The sequence below is a fragment of the Castor canadensis genome, chromosome 5 (genome assembly GCF_047511655.1).
Source record: "Castor canadensis chromosome 5, mCasCan1.hap1v2, whole genome shotgun sequence".
Lineage (NCBI taxonomy): Eukaryota > Metazoa > Chordata > Mammalia > Rodentia > Castoridae > Castor > Castor canadensis.
In genome coordinates, this window is record NC_133390.1 from 126301678 (window position 1) to 126322479 (window position 20802).

Sequence of the window (20802 nt, forward strand, 5' to 3'; positions counted from 1 at the left end):
TTTTAAGTATGCCACTTTAATTGCTGTGAATATTTAGCTTTATTCTTACCTGTGGTTGATACAGAGAATACACATCACATCTTCAATTTATTGTAGTCTCTTCAGGTTAATGCTAGCATAATTCTGGTAAAATGTGTCAGCCTTGCTCCAATACAATTCCATTGTTTCTTGCCTATCCTGTGCTGTTATCATATATGTTATATCAATTTGTGTTATCAGCCTAATAGTCCAGATTATAGTTAACATGTTTCTGTAGGGTTTTTTGTTTGTTTGGCTGTTTTTTGGTGTTGCTGGTGATTGAACCTAGGGTTTCATGCTTGCTGGGCAAGTACTCTACCATTGAGCTACATCCCCAGCCCAACATACTGTAAAAATTAACAAGAGGCAGTATGTGTAGGTGTGGTTCTCTTTATATTTATTATAGTTGGTAGTTTCATGGGCCTGTAGATTAATGTTTAATTGTTTTAATATTTTTCTTCATACCTGTCCTTTTTCTACTACTTGTTTTTCTGTGTTCTTTGAATTGGATAATTTCTATTGACCAATCAATGTTCATGTTCACTGATTATTCTCCCATCTCAATTTGCTTTTAAGCCTAGGTAATGAAGTTTTCATTACTTTTTTGTGCTATTCATCTCTAAAACTTCTAGTTGATTCTGAGTTTTCACATGTATGTAAGAATATAGGTATATATACATTGTTACTGAAATTCCCTGTCATGATAGCATATTTTTCCAACATGGTACTTTATTAATATATAATACCTAATTGCAGTTTTTGTCCTCTAAATCCAACACTTGGATCCATTCAGAGTTTCTGCTATTTACCCTCCAAATATGAGTCATGCTTTCCCATTTCTTCGCATGTCTTACAATTTTTGATTGAAGGTAGACATTTTAGATATGTAGCTTTGGATTCTGTTCCATTTTTTCTGAGAAATGTTGGTTTGTTTTAGTAATTTACCTGGACTTAAACTGCAAAATCTATCTCTCCCAATGGTTTATTCCATTGATGTGTCTGCTGTCTTTTTTAGGGGGAAGCAGTACTGGATTCTGCACTCAGAGCCTGCATTTGCTAGGCAGACACTACCAGTTGAGCCATTGACTGACTTTCCAGCTGTACTGTCATTTTAATTTATTTTTTATATTTTAACTTGAATTGTTCCTAAAGGTCACCCCTGTGACTGTGTAGATTATATGTCAGCCAAAGATTTGGGCAAAGTTTGTATTTCAGCACATGGGCCTATATGGTATCTATTCTCTGTTGATCTACCTATTTATAAGAGATGAGCACATTCAAAGTTGCAGCCAGTTCTCAATCTCCCTCGACTTTTAGTTGATTTTCTCAAGTCTTCTCTAAGCATGTGTAGTTTCTCAGTTAGTAGAGATGAGTAAAGATCTTATTGCAGATTTTTTTTTTAATGAATTTCTCATTTCCAGGATCATCTCATTGATTAGTGACTAGTCTGCTGTGGTAACCATTCTTAGAGCTTTGGGCTACCAGAGTTGGGGATTTCCCTGTTTGTTCCTGAGTATTACTTTTAGCTGGAACAGCTATTGTTTTTCATTCTCCCCCAACCTTACATGAAGTCCTCCTTGGTCAACAAAGCAGCTGGTTTTCTTACTCAGTCTCAGATTGATTAAATTACCAATTTTGCCATCCAAGCTGGGTGGTGAGGGGAATGCTTTGGGCAACCTTAGGCAAGAAGACCCCAGTTCTCAATTTATATGTCTACATTTGATTGATTTCAAGTGCTCTGAAGTATTTGTTTTAGACTGTCTTGTTCCTGTTCCTTCTCTCCCCTTCTCTCTTATGAGGAATTTCTAAACTTTGTATCTCTGTAAGTAGAATTGTCTTTGATGGCAATCATCTTTTTAAGTTTTCATTTAGTAAATGGTTCTGTTTCAACTGACTTTGGGAGAAAAGATTTTATATTTATTAACTGAATAAATTACATTTAATAGCCTGTAGCTGAGAATTAAGGTAATAAACTTATTCATAATATAGTAACAGAATTAAACACTGGCATAAGCTAATTAGCTTTGCTTTAAATTTTCTCAATCTTATTGCAGCTTACTTTTTTTTACTTTTTGATTACCAAACTTGGCACCTCCTCTATTTTTGTTCAAACCTGGTTTTCAGCTCTGTATTTTCTCCAAAATGTCTGGAGGAAAATAAGAGGGGGTCAAATGTTTGAATATCTTTTGGGTTCTATACACAGGGAATAATGCTTTTTATATGCTTTTTTAACATAATCTTTACAACTTCATAAAGAAAGAGACAATTTACTGGTTAAAATATGGAAGTTTAGAAAAGATGAGGTGATTAGACTTACACAGAGAAAGGTTTTGATGAACCTTGCCACATCATTTCCTTTAGGAATTTACATGTGATATGTCAAAAAACCGTCTACCCATCCGGGTACCTAAGACTCAGTAGGCACCTAGCTACTCAGGAGGCAGAGATCAGGAGGATCAAGGTTCAAAGCTAGCCCCAGGCAAATAGTTCACAAGACCCATATGAAAAAAAAAAAAATCACAAAAAAGGCCTGACAAAGTGGCTCAAGTGTCTAAGAGTGCCTGCCTAGCAAGCATGAGGCCCTGAATTCAAGCATGAGTGCTGTAAAAAAAAAAAAAAAAATTCACATCAGCCATCTGTTGGCCTTCCTCTTCTTCTTTGCCATTCATGACTAGTACTACAACCCAAAAACTAGTTTTCCTCTTTATTTCTTTTTCTTTAATATCTCCAAATCTAGTAGCTCACCAAAAAATATTAATTTGGTCCTTGAACACAGCTTCAAAATAGTAGAATGTGCTACTATCTGAATGTGCTACTTTCCTATTTCAAAGCCTCTATTACAGGACTCATTACCTGTAATGGAAGACCAAATCCTGAGCATGGTATACTAATTCTCATCCTGTCTCTTGATCATTATCTCCTAAAATCTTTCCAGTTTCTTTTAAATAGTTGAGGTGCTATTCTCTGCTTTTGCATGCGGTGATTTTTCCTTTCATCGATTGCTCTCTCCCCATTATAATCCTTCAGGGATTGCCTCTTTGAAACTTTGGCCATTCTTTTAGGTAGTTTTTGTTACTCTGATTTCTGTTTTCATAGAACTTAGTTCATACTGTCCATCTATGGTAAAACATTTGATGTATTCTATCTTTCATCAATTCTGAAACATAGGCTCCCCCCCACCCCCCCAACATCCTACCATCTCTGAAATATGGTATACTGATTACTTTTCTATTTACCTCCTCTAGATAGTGAGCCTTTTGTGGGTTTATATTTTTAAATACCGTTTTCTTTCTACCTCTTTCATCTGTGTGCCTGCTACTAGACCCACTATGAATGGTTGATTGGATGCCTTGCTGCATCCTTCCTACCTCTTTGCCTACAGAATTCTACACAAATCTTGCCATGTCGGTAAAGTTTCTTAAAATTTAAACCCAGTCAAAGCTTTTCTTGCCTTTGACATTCAGAATCTATAATAACATTTTGGCAGTCAGTGCCTGTGTTCACCATGTGGTGTCTGTCATGTTGTGCTTTGACTAAAGTTCCTGCTTTTCTCTCTCTTCTCCATAGTTGGGTCAGGATTTAATAGTAATTGTGTGTAACATAGCCTAGCAAAGTTTTTTATGAATTAATCTGTGTTTTTGGTCAGGAGAAAGAAATAGTCATAGTATGTTAAGTAAGGGAAATTTTTATGCAAAGAAAAACTATCATAAGAGTAAAATAAAAAGGAAACTCTTATGTGGTATTCTAGAGCTAAGGGAGAATGCACAAGGAAGGACAAACTTGGAAAGTGCAGTGACATTTTTGGATAGGGTATGTTTCAGCCCATTGACAGCAAAGAAGTTCAGTGGTTTGGCCAAGCTAGAACTGATTAGGAGCTGCTGAATGAAGCAATAAACCTCCCTCTGTAGTGTAGTAGGCAGATGAGGGGCAGGAAACTGGTAGCTTGTGGGGGCAGTGGGCATCTGGGTTTCAGGTGAGGGCAGGAGGCTTTCAGTGTGGTTGGGAGTTCTGGTCATTACCAGATCATGGCTGCACAGTCAGAACTCTGTACTGGGTCTATGACTGGTGTTTGCTCCACCAGATGGCTGTCACGCATGGTGACACCCCCAACCTACACTTGAAGTGATAGGAGGGAGCCTCTCATCCTATAGTATTTTTTTGTAGTATCCTCTACTGAGAGAACTTACACTTACTTTAAAGAAGAGATACTAGGTGGTATGATGGCTCGCACCTATAATGCTAGCCACTTAAGAAGCAGAGGTCAGGAGGATAGTGATTCAAGGCCATCCCACTCAAAAAGTTCATGAGACTACATCTCAGTTAACAAAAAACTGGGTGTGAATGTGCACCTCTTTCCTCCCAGATTCATGAGAAGCATAAATAAGAGGATCAAGGTCCAGGCTGGTTGGTAAATGTGATAACTAAAGTGAAAAGGGCTGGTGGTTATGGCTCAATTGTAGAGCATATGCCTGGCAAGTGCAAGATCCTGGGTTCAAAAAGAGTGGAAACAAGGGAAATACTTAAGGTAATCCTGTTGTGTATCACATATCTTGAAGGGTACTTTCAGAGCTAATAGACAGTAACATAACTGATATGAAAATATAAAGGACAGAATGGTCATTTGCAAACTTCCCTGACAAAAAAGCCTATCCTTTTTACCTTCCAAGTTCTGCTTTGTTGACGCCATTTTGTTTTATTGCTAGAGTAGCCTTTTGTCCTTGGATTCCCTGACCTTGGGATTCTTTCTTGGTTTCTCGCCCCTCTCATCCTCTGAAAACACTGTTGTTAGGGATTAGGTATCAGTAATCTCAAATCTGCCAAAGGACATTTTACTGCTTTTTAAATTTTCAACGTTTTAATATACTTTCTTCCCCATTCACATTGTTATATAAGCTAGAAATGATTTTTTCTTCCTCCCTCCCTTCCTTCCTATGTATTCTTTTTTTTTACACTTTTTTTCCATCAAAGTTTGGATGTCATCTGTAGTTTGTTACAAAGCATTAGTAGAGATCCATTTTAAAAGTAAAGAGTTCTTGGACATTAACTCCGTAGAACACTTAAGTTTTAACTTGCTGAACAGGACAAAAAGATAAAAGACATACTCTCTTTTGTGCTGAGGGCTGGATTCAGAGCCTTTGCTTGCTGCAAGTGCTCTACCACTTGAGCTATGCCTTTGTTGCTTTAGTTATTTTTAGGATAGGGTCTCGTGTTTGTGCCCAGGTTGGCCTGGACTGTAATCTTCCTGTTTTAGGCTTCTTGCATAGCTGGGATGGCAAACACATACTGCCATGCCCAGCTTTTATTGGTTAAGATGAGAGTTCAAAAACTTTTTGCCTAGGCTGGGCTGACTTGGAACTGTGATGCTACCCAGGAGCTGGGCTTGTAGATGTGAGCTGACTCCTGTAAGATAAACTCTTGCACTTGCACTGCAGAATTACTTGTAATGGGACTTGTTCTCTCATTTTTTTAAAGAGTACTCTCTTACTCATCTTAAAGTTGACGTTTTGCTTATTTAGATCTTGCGTTTCTGAAATTTAAATTTAGTTTTCTGAATGTAATAATGCTTTGCTTTTTCAGAGGAGCAACTGAACTCATATTTGGAAATTACTACCTTGATTAGTTGCTTTTAAAGACAGATTTGTCAAATTTTTGAACTATTGCAAATTGTCTTTCTAGTTCAGAGTATATTTATTTACTTAAATATAATCAGGCCTTCTGGAAGATATTTTAGGAATATAAATTTTTGGGTGTCAATCATGGTTTCGATAAAGTTTCCAAAGTAGATGCTCAGAATGCTATGTATGTGAGACATATGTGTGACTATATATTCAAATGAACATAGATTAAGGTGTTAGGTCTAAACAAATCAAACCATATGAAAATGTAGATTTATCACAATAGCCAAGTTATAGAATCAGCCTAGGTATTCATCAACAGATGAGTGGATAAAGAAAAGAAAATGTGGCATATATACAAAATGGAGTATTCAGCCATAAAGAAAACCAAAATTAAGTCCACTGCTTGTTTTCTCATATGCAGAAGCTTGATCTAAAGAAAAAAATGGGATATAAACAAAATGTGTGGGGGGGACTCTTTGGGGAAAACAGGAGGAAAAGCGGGGAGAGTATGACTAAAGTACATTTGTATGTATGTATGAAAAGGTCATAATGTAAACCATTTTTTAAAAATGGCAAGCTAACCAGGCACTGGTGGCTCATGCCTGTAATCCTAGCTATTTAGGAAGCTGAGATTAGGAGGATTGAGGTTTGAGACCAGCTTTGGAAAATAGTTCATGAGACTCCCATCTCCAAAATAATCAAAGCAAAATGGACTAGAGTTGTGGCTCAAGTGGGAGAGTACCTACTTTGCAAGTGTGAAGCACTGAGTTTAAACCCTAGTCCAATCCCTGCCCCCCCAAAAAAATTGCACGAAAAATTTCACAAAGGGGGATGGGGGTAGGGGAGTAAAAAGTAATAGAGGGGGTGAATATGATCAAAGTATGTATCACAATGAAACCCCCACATTGTAGAATTTGTATGCACTCATACAGGAAAGAAATGTAGATTTATTGAACAAATTTATTCTTTATGGCCCCAATTTGTTGATATTAACCATTTAAGGTAGAAAGTAGAGAAATATGATTTGGTCCTTTTAAGATGATGCTTTTCACTGAAAACTATGTAACAAAAAAAGTCTCTTAATGTCTGACTGTTGTTCGGTGTTACATATGTAGGTATCAGGTCAATCTGGATATCTGAATAACCTCAGTCCTTTTCTATAGCCTTGAATATTTATATTAAAAAATACTGAACACTTACTATTTTTAAATCATAAACTCTTACCTGTTTTTAAGTCAGCAGGAGCTTTATAAACACTTACAAGATTTGCTCATTTGTTTTTTAGGTGAAATCTGTGAAAACTGGGTCAGTTTTTTGGACAATGTGCTGCTGTTTATCATATTTCTACATGGTAAGATTTCATATTTGAAACTACATGAGCTCTAACAGGTCTTTGGGCTATCAGAACAATTCCTCTTCTTGTTCTGTTCTTATCCATGACTAGTTTTCCACTTCCTCCCTCCTGAAGTCTTTAGGATTCTGATTTTGTTTAATGTGTTCTTTCATTGCTATCATCCTCTTCTCTTACCTCTGGTCTGAGATCCTGAATAGGGCAGATACTTGATCACTCAAATAAACTATTTATAGCAAGTGAAACAAAATGTATTTTGCAAAAGTATAATTTCAAAAAGATTTTAAGTTTTTAGTGATATTTTGACTTTAAGTTGTAAATATTTTTTATTGTTTTAGCTTTATTTTATCAATTACATTGACAAGTAAAATGTCTTCCAAGTTAGATTACCAATGCTAAGGGAACAGGAAATTCTGCCTATCAATTATTGAACATGAAACTGTTTAGATGAAATAAGCTTTTGTTTAACACTTAGGTTTTTTGGCAGGGGTGGGACTGGGGTTGGAACCTTGGGGCTTTGTACTTCCAAAGCAAGCACTCTACTGCTTGAGCCACACCTCCAGTTCATTTTGCTCTGGTTATTTTGAAGATGAGGGGATCTCACAAACTATTTCCCCAGGCTGACCTCTAACCTTAGTCCTTCTTATCTCAGCCTCCCGAGTAGCTAGGATTAGAGGAGTAAGGCACCAGCAACCAATTTAATAATTTTTAATGAACTAAAAGTTAGTTTTCCCATATTGGAATTAACTAACTGCTTAATTGTAAAATAATCAGTTTTTAACAGTCCCTACCCATTCAATTTAGTAAGTTGACCTAGAGAAGAGAATTGAAAACATTTAGATGACTTAGTCGACAAGATATTCCAGGTGAAGATTAAGTGGACGTGGTGGGGCATGCCTGAGGTAGGAAGATTGCTGTCCAAGGCCAGCCTGAGCAAAAGCAGGAGACAGTGGGGAAGAGGGAGGATGCAGGGGGGGACCTGAAGGAAAAAAGCCTGGTGGTATGCATGGCTCAAGTGCTAGAGTATACCTGCCTAGCAAATTTGAGGCCCTGAGTTTAATCCTCAGCTCCCACCCCAAAAAGACAGAAGGAATGAAAAGAAAACATTGTAGAAAGAATATCCTTTTGGCCTATTATGTTTTCTTTTCATTCCTTAAAGTAAATGAAAACAAGAAATTCTTAAGGTGAATTTGTATGGGCCAGAGAATAAATAAAGCCTTGTGGTGAAAGATTATTCATAAAGTCAGCGAGTACTTTTTAAGATATCAGATTCACATTCAAATTGCTTTTAGTTTTTCTGTGTTTTTAAGTGGATAAAGTAGATAAGGTAGCATATTGATATTACGCTGCATTTCCAAAATTCTAGTAATTCCTTAGAGTCATTACCTAAATAATGTCAAATACTCTGTTAACCTATAAACTGCCTACATAATTTAAAAACAGATTTCTTAAGATCAGGGTTAAATATTACATTTTCATTCTTTTGCCTCTTTTTTTATTACCCCACAGCCTGTATAATAGTTACTTTAGGAAATTCTTAAAAGAAATGTCACAGAATAAATATGTGCATCAGTCGTACTCAATAGTAGCAGACCTGTTCCCTTTTAAGTTTAGACTTAAACTTTTCTTCTTTTTGAGGGACTGGGGTTTGATCTCAAGGCTTCAAACTTGCAAAGCAGATGCTCTTCTGCTTGAGCCACACCTCCAGTCCCTTGACTTAAATTTTTGAAGTAACTACAGTGGAACTTAATCAGAGTAGTTCATTTTTTTTGGTGAAAAATAGCACATGATTAAAGTAGTAATTTCATATACATTGTAAACTAATGTCACTTCCTTAAGGGGTTCAGATTTTTTTTTTTTTTTTTTTGATGGTACTAGGGTTTGAACTCAAGACCTTGTGCTTGCTAGTTAGGTGCTCTACCACTTGAGTCACACACTCAACCCAACATGTATCCTCTAAGGTGACTGTTGATACCAATGATTTTTTTTTAAGCTTTTAATTATAAGAGCACATCCAAGAACTTGAATCTTGATAGGAGTTTATTGCCTGTTACTGAATATACCAAAAAATTAATATATTCTATTACTTGAGAATGAACATTTTTAAAGGATATTTATTAATTTATATCACAATTTCCATTATTGTTACTAAATGGTGTATTTAGTAACAATAAACATTAAAATGAGATCTTTCTTCATAATCTATGGGAGAAAAAACTTGTATCCAACTAGCACTTTTAAGAATCTCAAACAGCCAGATCATCTGAATATTCCTTTTAGTGAATTGGTGACAAGCCAGCATTAATTGTTCGTATTCTCAGTGAACTTTCTTGCAATAAATATATCATCAAAAACATGTGAAGTAAAAGCTTGTTTTTTATTCTAAAAATTTATGATCTATATTCTATACCTCATTGTCTCCATGACAGTCTGTTGTCAATTCACAGATTTTTAATATTCTCAGCTTTCCTGTTAAATCTAATTTGAACATTTCTCCAATACATTTAGAAAAACATTGGCTTCATGGGCTCATGCTATTTTAATCATTAATAAAAATAAGGAGAAATGGGTTATGTATAAGTTATAAATCCATATTTAAGTATCTTAAAAATTGCTAACATTTCTAGTGTTTTATATTTGCTCATTGTATAGTCATGACAAATGGTAGGTACCTGTTTTAAAAAGTAAATCATTTGTCTTAGTATTTGTTTTTTCATAGGTCTCTGCTTGGGGTGGTTATGTGTTTATCATCAACCTTATTCCACTGCACGTATTTGTGCTGTTACTGATGCAGAGATACAGCAAAAGAGTCTACATAGGTAGGTGATTTGAGTTTGAAACCTATATCATATTCGTTCTTATTTTTGAACAGATGTTTCTCTTTGGTCGGTGTTACCCGTGAAAAGGTAAAAATAATTCTATATTCATTTTGCTGTTTGCATTAATGAGAAGGGTCAAGGATTTTTATATAAGAACATTGTTACAACTTTAACTTGGTGGATTTTTGTTTCTATAGAAATTAATATGGGTTTGATATTTCTTGGATCTTTTTGCTCATCATAATTTGAGGAATTGGACATATTATCATGGAAATTTTTCATATGCAGATTTAGTTTTACTTACTGTAAGAGATTGACATCTTTGAAATAAGTAATAAAATCTTGGAGGCCTTTTTTGTATAATGTACAAATAGGCTGAGTGTTTTCTCTGGAATATCTTTATTTTCACTCTAGGCTTTAAATAAGCCATTTGACTAAGGTGCTTTAGTGATAGATAGACTCTTGCCTTAGAGCTTATTTTCCTTGATAGAGAGAACTTTATGGATTCAATGAATCAAAGAGAGATCTGAAACCAATTTTAAGACTGCAGTTGGGAAAATAGTAATAGGAAGAAACTTAAGTAGGATCACTTTTTAAAGATCAATAGCTTAGCAACTCCTCACAAACTTAACTGTAGAGTATATCTATATAATGAAACACTATTGAGCTGTAAAAGCTAATGAAATACAGATATACAATACAATGTAAACATTAAACTGAACATGAAAGCCAGGTGCAAAAGACTACATAGTAAGGGATTCTGTTTATATGCAATGTCCAAAATAGGCAAATACATAGAACACATAGAAAATAGATAAGTGGTTGCCACGTACTTGGGAAGGAGGGGAGGAGAATGATGGATGGGTGTAGGGAAGTGATTGCTAAAAGATAGAGGGGGTTTCTTTCTTCTTCGAGTTGGAAAATGTTCTGGAATTAGATGCTGATGATGGTTGCACAGCCTTCAATATACTAAGCCACTAAATGGTAGATATTTTTAGAAGGTGAATTTTATAATATATGAATATACTAAAAATAAACTAAAAAGTTTATAGTATATTAATGACATAAACATTTCAGCATATTTTCTGACAATCACCACTTTAATAATGTGCACCAAATTTTATACCCCACATACTGTATTTAATTTATTTAATCTCCATAACGTCTGTGTGAGGTTAGGTACTGTTCTTGTCCTCATTTTTCAGATGAGGTAAAAGAGGAGACGTAATCATTGTTCCAGATCATGTAACTAGTGATAGCATAAGGCTGAGCTTAGATGCTGGCTTTAAACCCCATCGTGCTAAAAACCGTTATAAATAAGTCTCCTGTATAAATAAATAACCTTACGGTTGAAATATACAGTGTTAAATATATTCTGAAAATACTATAAACAGAAATTGAGATCCAGAAAAAAAAGAGTGATAGAGTAAGCATAGTCCTCAGATTTTTGTTTTGGAAAAATTGTAAAAGAAAAATAATTTTATTTATTTATTTTTACAATACTGGGTTTCAGTGCAGTGCCCATTTGCTTACTAGGCTGGCACACTACCATTTGAGCCATGACCCAGCCCAAGAAAATATTTTTTAAAAGTTAAATGGTTATAAGGGAGTAAATAAATTTGTTTAACGTGAAACAGTTGGGTGTTCTAGAAATTTAATAGTTGGGGGAATGAAGTAGGGAAAAGATAGAGAGACACTCTTGTGAAATACCTAAAAGCAGAAAGAAGAGGAGCCAAAGGAGATGTGTGAAATAGTCAGATAGATACATTGTTAAAGAGGTCAAGTGGGAGTATTTTCTACATAAAAGTTTAGAACACATGCAATGTCCAGTAATTAGTTTTCACATGCTTGTTAGCACCAAGATGAGTTGAGAAATGGATAGAAGGATGAAATTAAAAAGAAGGACCTTGTGTTTGGTGACTAGGATTTCTCTACAAAAGCATGCAATTAGTACTACTTTGGTTGGCTCTTGAGAATGTTTCCCCTTTGCAGAAGGAATTAAAAATAAAATGCTTTAGGGATGTATATGTATGTAGAATTAGGTTAACAAATGTCTCAAATAATCCCAATAGTATTCAGATTCTCTACCTTGCTTGCTTTCTCTTATTCTAACCTATGTGACTAAGAATATTTGGTGGTTTCTATTCTGCTTTAGTAATTTTTATTTTTAAATGGATGTAAAGTGGTGGTATAAGAGCAAGCATTTTTCTTCCTTCATCCAAATTACATCAATTCAAGTTTGATTTGTCCTAACTTAATGTTCCCAAAAAATATGGGAGCATAAGTGTATATAAAGTTGTCCTTTTATATTGACATATAATGTCCTTTGTCTATAGTTTTCCTTCCCTTAAGCAGAAATATTTAGTTAGATTGATAGATGGAGAACTTAGAATCATACTAACGAAAATTGTGGTTGTTTTCAAAGTACCAAATTAAATGGAGTTTGAATGAATTAGTGAAATAATTATGAAAATTGTTTCCCTCCCTTCAGTAAGTGTTTTACGCATGACCTTAGAATTAGTTGTTAACATAGCTAGAAAAAACTGTCAATTTGTTCATACGCTTAAAAGGAGGCCCATGGAAGGTAATATGGGTGTATAGTGGTAGGATAGACGCAGCATGAGTGTTGGGGCGGGGATATAAAAAGGCTCTTTGGCCTGTAATTTCAGCACTTGAGAAGATTAAGAATTCAAACTCATTCTCAGCCACATAGCAAAACCTGTCTCAAAACAACAGAAAAACAACTATTAATCAGTAGTTTTTAAAATTTTCTTTTATAACAACTTAGAATACAGTAAACAGCCTATTGGGCTATTTCTATGTATCAAAATTTGTATTTGGCAAATGTACGCCATGGTATGAGTGGTTAGTGGTTCTCATAACTTCTTTGCATTTTATCTTATATGACAAATGTTTGTCTTTATGGTCCTGGACTTTGTAAAAATTACTCTGAAACTCAATATCTCAGTTATTTTGCATTATATTCAATATTGCTATATTTTACTGACAAAATATTTAGGATAATCCAGAATTTACAGTGGGATTCACCATGTAATTAGTTTTCATCATTTTGATCTAAGATGTTGAAAGCAATAAAAGACTTTATGATCTTATGTTTGTGGCAGTTGAGGTTTTATGAAGACAAGAGAGTACTCCTATAGACAAGATATTATTTTCAAGGAGTGAACATACCTGTAGAACCTTAAAATTATTTCCCATGGTACCTAGATGATCAGTTTATCAATGATGCTTTATCTTGAGTTGTTTTGCCTTTTTCAATTTGACCTTCAAGTTATGTGAATCAAGAGCAGATAAGCAAGTGGTTATCCAAGATTTCTTTTATCCTAGGTTTTTGCAGTATTGGTTACGTAAAGTGAATTTTTACAGATGTGTATTGTAATAGGCGTTCATTGAAGTTTTTGGAAGGGATGGAGGATGTTCCTTAGCCCTGTTTCTAGTAGGCTGTGTTTTATTAGTGGGCAATTTAGGTGTTATTTGGGGGTGGATTTTATCTTGAGTGCGTACTCAAAGGGAGGGTGCTTTTGCTCTGCAACCTATACTGTTACTGTTTAGTTTAAAAAGACTTGATCTTGTATTGTTTTCTTGTATTAAAACTAAGGTTATTTAGAGCAAAGATCTCATCTCTGACTTAGCAGTAATCATTGTTTGATCAAAAATAAATTTTTCAATAAATAGAAACAAAGATTTTTCATATTCTCTAAATTAAACAGATGTAATAAGTCATTTGGTACTTTTATTCAGAAGAATAGAGTGGTATCGCTGTGCAAATTGTATCTGTTTCATTGGTCAGAAGAATAACTTCTGTGTAGAAGTTAATAGACTTCATAGTGGTATTAGTTAAGTGAATTTATGAGTGTAGTTACAATAGTAGTTGGGATTTGAGAAGAAATTGTGTTAAGAAAGCCCTAAGTATGTTTTAGTTGTAACATGATTTGTGGTCTCATGTAGTTAAGTCCCTTTTAGTCTCTATTTGTTTTACTCTCCAACTTTACATTTTAAATGTTCTGATACTTGTCTGTGACTGCTTCTTGACACATTAGGTGTAGTCATTACACAGCTCTAGAAGTTGATGAACATTATCTAGTGCTTTTAATTACATAAAGTTGAATATATTTCATGAGTTCTTCATATCGTCTTCAATTACACACAGTTTATTTATAATTTCAGAGCACATTGATATTATCTTAAACATTGCCAGAATCAAATGAATTATTTCTACATAATAGATCTAGATTTTTAAATTCAGATATGTTCTATGGTATTTTGGGGTTTTTTCCATTCTTCTTCTTGCCATATCACCTTTGGTTTCATTTTAGGTATCAGTTAAAGATGTATTTGCTATTTGGAAATATTGTGATTAATATTCTGTGCTCAAATATCTTGAAAAAGCCATTTTCTTACTTCTTTTGCAAATCTGGAGCTTGTAAAATATCAGTTTCAGTGACTTACTCTTTTTATAGTTTTCCATGAGCAGTGTCCTTAGAAGAGAAAATGTTTTTTAAAAAAAATTATGTGTGCCTGTTACATTAATCAGGTATTTCTGGTGGTCAAAAAGAATGAGGTTTGTGTGTGTGTTTTTGCTAATTTCATTTTTAATTGCTATGAAAGGCTTCTTCACTCTGCATATTTACCAGGACTCATAGTAAGCAAAAGTGATCAACCAGGATATAAAATAACTCACAAATGCTGTGCTTTAATGGTTGGTTAAGGTTAATGGAATACACTATTCACATAACCTTTTTGTAACTTTACATAAAAGAAAGTACAACAGTAACTTAAAAATATAAAGACTACTGTCAGCATAAGTTGAGATATCTCTCAGAGAGAAGGTACTTAATTTGGAGAACACCAGGGACTTCTTCAGTACTTAAACTTTCCAGTGCCTTTTGTTTTATAGAACAATTCATTTGAACACATTAATTCAAGGGCAATGGTATATTCTCCACATCAGTCTTACCCTATTATGACATACTCTTGGATTTAAAGTACTTTGAAAATAAGTTTAGGCTCTGTTAGATTATTATTTGTCCCTGATCAAAGAGATTTTCTTTGGCTAAAAATAGCAATGTGTGTGCTTCTAATGGTAATCTTTCTAACACACTGGAAGTGTGACCTGTGTTAATGAGTGACAGAAACTGTGCTTCCACAGGATGGCAGTGTGGTAACATTTTCATGATGTAACAAATGATTTACAGCATTTTGATGTGCATTTTCTTAGCACTGATCACTTTGATGTAATTCTCTAATATTCTGGTTTAAAAGGTAAAATAGTTGAAAGTTGTAGTATATAGGGATAATAGTTTGGTCAGCGTTCATAGAGAGTTCATAGGATGGAGAATTGGTAGAGAATGATTGCACTTCTTCAGAGAACATTTGAGAGTAGTACACACATTGTCTATTGCCTCTTAATGTCCATGTCAAAAGAGATTCCCTCCTTATTTTTTTGTTTGGTGGTACTGGGGTTTGAACTCAGGGCTTTACACTAGGTAGGCAGGTGCTCTACCACTTTAGCCACACTTCTAGCTCTTTTTGCTTTGGGTATTTTTGGAGATAGTCTTGTCTTTTTGCTCAGGCCAGTCTGGACCGTGGTTGTTCCATTACTTCACACCGTAATTAGGATGACGGACATACACCACCACACCCAACTTATTTTCCATTGACGTTGGTCTTGCAGATTTTTTTGTCCAGATTGGCTGAAGCCTTGATCTTCCCAATCTCTCTCTCCTGAGTAGTTTACAATGACAGGCACATGCCACTGTGCCCAGCTATTGGTTGAGATGGGGTCTCATAAACGATTTTGCCCATGCTGGCCTCATACTGCTATTTTCTTGGTCTCAGCCTCCCAAGTACCTAGGATTACAGGTGTGAGCCACTGGCGCCTAGCAGTTTTTTTTATTGGGGGACGTAGGAGGATGTTTATTTATTTTAGCAGTACTAGGGTTTTGAACTCGGGGCCTGTGTTTGCTAGGCAGATGCTCTATCGCTTGAGATATGTCACCAGCTTTTTAAATATTTTTTGGTGGTACTGGGAATTGAACTGAGGGCCTCTGCTTGCCTACTACTCGAGCCACATCCCTAGAACTTTTGTTTTTTAGTTTATTTTTCATATAGAGTCTTATTGTTTTTTTCCCGTTTGTTTTTCTGATGGTGTCTCAGACCTGTCCCTCTGGCTGACCTCTGGTTGCTATCCTCCTGCCTCTGCCTCCTAAGTAGCTGGGAGCTTTTCCCTTACCAGTATCATAAGTACTTGCTTCATTGAATTATGTTTATTTGTGCATCTAATTTACCAGATTATGTCATTCTTAGAGGCAAGATAGAATTGATATTAATAGGATTTTCTGTTTCGCATGTCCTGAATGTAATTGGTGTAAAGTTAATATTTGAATGAATAGATTAAAGAGGTAGTTTTTTAAATACACTGTTAGGTACCATAGAACAGAGTGTGGAGAAAAGCATATGCTTTTATTTTGCAGGGAAGGTTGTGTTTATTTTTAAGAACTTATTTCACCATTTCTTTCTACTGAAATGAATCCAACTTCTTACTTTCTGTGTTTTAAAATGTAGATTTGTAGATGGGATTTAAATTGAAGTATTGATGTATATGTGACTTTACAAATTCAAGGAGAAAAGCTTATATTTGGCATTGTATATGTCTGGCAAGCAGTACTGAACTTTAATGGAAATGCTTACATATGTATCAAAGGCTTACCTATTTTAGATAACACATATATTCCCTTATGTAAACATCTCAGAATCAGTGATCCAAAAAGTATTAAAGATTGGTGTGACTTGGGTCTAGGTTTCTTAAACAAAACATGCAGATGTCACATCAGATGTTTCATTAGTACATGTGAGTAGGTATATATAAGGTGAATTGGGATAGAGGAAGTTTCAAAGGTGTAAAATATTGTTGAGGACTTGTCTATTTTGTATTAGTTCAACTTTATTTGACATTAACATATGTTTACCAAGTACTAAAAGTTAAAAGTCTTGCTCAGCCTATTTTATAACCTGAGATTGTCATTTTTCCTTGAACTCATTTTCATTAGTCTTATTAAGTTGGACTTTAGAGCCTCTGTTTCTGTGTAGTGTTTCAGTGTTTTCTTCTTTCCATCCCTCTGCTCTGGGGATTGAACCCAAGGCCTTTCACATGCTAAGCAAGCACTGTACCACCACCCACCTACATCCACAGCCCTAAAGTGTTTTCTTCTTTGCTTATGAGAATAAATGTGTTTGTGAAGTTGTATGAAAATACTGAATTGTTGATCGAGGATGTTAATCAGGCTTGGATTTCGTTTATAGTTAAAAGCAGGTAATTGCCGAAACTTTTACATTGTCAAGGACAGAATAGTTCCATTTGAAAAGAAAGAGACTGTGAATGTGACTACATATATATGTGTATGTTCACATCATATCGTCTAGCGATTATTTCTGGAGAGTGAAATTTAGGGGAAATAAGTGGGGTAGAGACTTTTACTTCTTACTTTAAAAAAAAAAAAACAGTAATCTGTAGAAATAGGTATAGATTTGTGGTTGCCATGGTCTGAGAAGAGTAGGGGGAAATGAGAAGCAATTGTTGGTGAGTGTGGGATTTTCTGTTAGGGTGTTGAAAATGTTTTGGGACTAGAGAGCATAGATGGTTTTGCAACCAGTGTATTAAATATATTAAATCTAAATGTATTAAATATATCTGATTTGTTAACTGTAAAATGGTTTTGTTACATGATTTCACTTAAGATTTTTTTAACGAGAATATTTTTTCATTCAGTGTATACTGGTTATTATATTCTGTATAAACTCTAAAACAGTGTTGTAGCATTCCATGTTCATTTGTATTCATAAGAAAGAAAATTTAAGCCTTGGGTATAAGTGGACTTTATGATTAAAAACACATTTTATAAGGTTTCTTAGGCTTTTTCTTTCGAGTTGTTATTTTATGTGTTCTATGTTTGTCTCGGGTTTGATTTCTCAGCTCCAGATTTCTAAAAGGTCTGTTGATCATAAAATTTTATTTTACTGTTTTTTGGGAGGACTCTTAGAATTCTTGTCCAACTCTGTATTGAGACAACTAAGTATTTGTTGATTACATAGTTGTTAGAGATTTTTTTTTCTTTGATTCTACCTCTGTGACTCTCATTTGTCAGGGTTTCAACATGAGACTGATTTATAAAAGAACCTTTAATTAGAAAGACCTATCAACCAAATTCGTTGACAATTCAAATCATGTGACATAGAAATTCTTATTTACTTAACATTGATTACATTTTCCTTTGAGTACTTCATAGAGGGTAATACCATGGCAACATTAATTATTGGTGGATTATGTTCCATGTCCTCTAGACAACTAGTCCTCTATTAGCTTCAAGTCATTGGAACTTTATTCACATACTTTGATCCTTCCTATTAAATTTATGAGCTTCTTATCCTCTTCCTAAACACAGTAGTCATCTTTTATCAGACAGCTTGAACTAATTGCCTATAGTTTACCTTCTATAAATAACTTTCATTTAAAAGTAAATAAATATTCTTTTTCCTCATATAAGTTGAGTGAGAAGTGTATTCTATATACTATGCAGTGTTATAGCGTACAGAAATGAATGCTGTGTTTGCTATTCCTAAATTACCTCCCAGTCTTTTTTTTTTTTTTTTTGGCAGTACTGGCATTTGGACTTAGGGCTTCACACTTGAGCCATGCCTCTATACCTTTTTGGTCTGGTTGTTTTGGAGATAGGATCTAGCTTTTTGTCCAGGGTGCCTTGGACTGCAATTCTCCTATTTTATGAGGATCCTATCACTGCTGTGATTGGTATCATCCCTGCATCACTGGTATGACAGGTGCATGCCACTATGCCCAGCTTTTTTCCATTGAAATGGGAGTTTCACAAACTTTTTTGCCTCAGCTGGTCTTGACCCATAATCCTTCGATCTCAGCCTCTTCTGTAGCTTGGGATGACAGGTAGGTGCCCACTGAGCCCAGATATTAGTTGAGATAGGTTCTCATAAACTTTGTGCCTAGGCTGGCCTGAAATAAAGATCTTTGGAGTCTCAGCCTCCCAAGCAGCTAGGATGACAGGCATAAGCTGCCATTGCCTGGTCCAGTCTTTGTTTTTGATAGAAGTTTATTTGCTGAAAGTTGAATATTCATTATGTTTATAAAATGATGTAAGTAATTTGTAAGTAGAATAATTTTTACATTAGCTTATTTTAGATGAGCTTTATCTTTATTTCCAATCAATTTTTAGTTTCAGTAATTCTAAATACTTTGATCAGTTTGTCTAATCAAATCTGTGAACTTGTGAGGGCAAAACAAAGTCTTACACAAATTGTAGTCCCAGTTACCTATGTATTAAGATTGCCATAAGCTGAGAGTACTATAGTACACCGTGCAAAGAGTGTATCACTTTTCCTTTATTAGATTCAGTTCTCTAACTGGTCTGTTTTATGGCTTGACTTCTATGTACTTGGTTCTTTAATCACAGAAAACTTGGTGGACATTTTTTTTTTTTTAATTCTTGAAGTACTATACAAAGGCCAGGCACCAGAATGCTGATAGGAATGACATTTACTTATTTCATGTGTTACTGTACACCTTTTTTAGGTCATGTCAATGATTGCTAATGGTAGATGGAAACAAACTTGATTCTCTTTGCTGGAAGGGAAAACAGCACAAGCCTCATACTGTTCAAAGTGATCTGTAAAAAGCACTTAAAATAATATTTTTTCAGTTGACAGTGTTCATGATTTATAATGTGGTTAGTGAGCACATACATATCAATCACTTTAAAATTCTACTAACATAAGTTTGGTTAAAAGTTTACTAAAAAAATAAGGTTTATGTATATGTTTTGAGTACTTAATGGTAGTACTAAATTATCCTTGTTTCCTGTTTTGTCTTTATAGCATATAGCACTTTCTACATTGTGGGTTTAATACTATCCATGCAGATACCTTTTGTTGGATTCCAGCCGATCAGAACAAGTGAACACATGGCAGCTGCTGGTAAGGAAAAGAATATTTTCTTTTTCTAAAAACATAAAAATGAGCAATTGGTCAGTCCTCCAATGGAATAACATTATTAATATTATTATTATTATTATTAATCTGAGTCCCGGTTGTATCTATAAATAAAGTTTTGTCAGAGATTCTCAGTTCAAGGTTCATGACCCTTACAAAATCCATAGGTATTTAACTATTTAACATTTTACAAATGCCAGTTCAGGTTGAGTTTCCATTATCTGGAACACTTGGGACCATCAGTGTTTCAGATTTGAACTTCCAAAGGTCCAAAGTACTCCAAAACCATAACTTTGAGTGCCATGCTGGTACTGAAAAAATTTGAAATTTCAGATTTTGGATTTTCAGATTAGGGATGCCCAGTTTATGTACAGTATATAAGTTTCTGAGGGCCATTCTGTGTTTATCATCAGATTCTTGGTGGGGCTTAAAATCCACCCCTCTTACTTCCCCCCAAAAAATGTTAAGGACCACTGTCTTACTGTTACAGAGCAAAATATCTGAACTGCTTTTACTGAGATTCCTGATTTGGTGTTAGCAACTTTCCAGGTAGTAATTTGAAACACAGAAAAAAGTGTATTCAATTCTTTGTTTTGTTGTTGGTGGTACTAGGGTTTGAACTTGGGATGTAATGCTTGCTAGATAGGCATTCTACCACTTGAACCATTCTACCAGCCCTTTTTGTGTTGGTTATTTTCAAGATAGAATCTTTTGAACTATTTACCTAGACTGGCTTTCAACCGTGATTGTCCTGATCTCTGCCTCTTGAGTAGCTGGGATTACAGGTGTGAACCATCAGTGCCTGGCTTGTATATTCCGTTTTGAGTACACAGTAACGTATAGTAATATTACTGTACACAGTCATCTGTTTTTAAGTCTTAATTCTTTAATAATACGTATTTACTCATTCTAAACTGGATTTTTAAGAATACCCTTAAGATTAAATTTATTATAAAATTTC

The 20802-nt window shown here is 34.7% G+C and overlaps 1 protein-coding gene across 3 annotated transcripts in view; it reads left to right on the plus strand.

Annotated features, from left to right (window-relative positions):
• The window catches only part of Stt3b (STT3 oligosaccharyltransferase complex catalytic subunit B), a 92980-nt gene that overhangs the window by 54082 nt on the left and 18096 nt on the right, over window positions 1-20802 (plus strand). For all 3 annotated transcript variants that reach the window (XM_020181733.2, XM_020181734.2, XM_074074051.1), the window contains 3 exons: window positions 6922-6987; window positions 9707-9806; window positions 19728-19826. In XM_020181733.2, the coding sequence (XP_020037322.1) occupies window positions 6922-6987; window positions 9707-9806; window positions 19728-19826 (265 nt within the window). The remainder of the gene's footprint in view (window positions 1-6921; window positions 6988-9706; window positions 9807-19727; window positions 19827-20802) is intronic.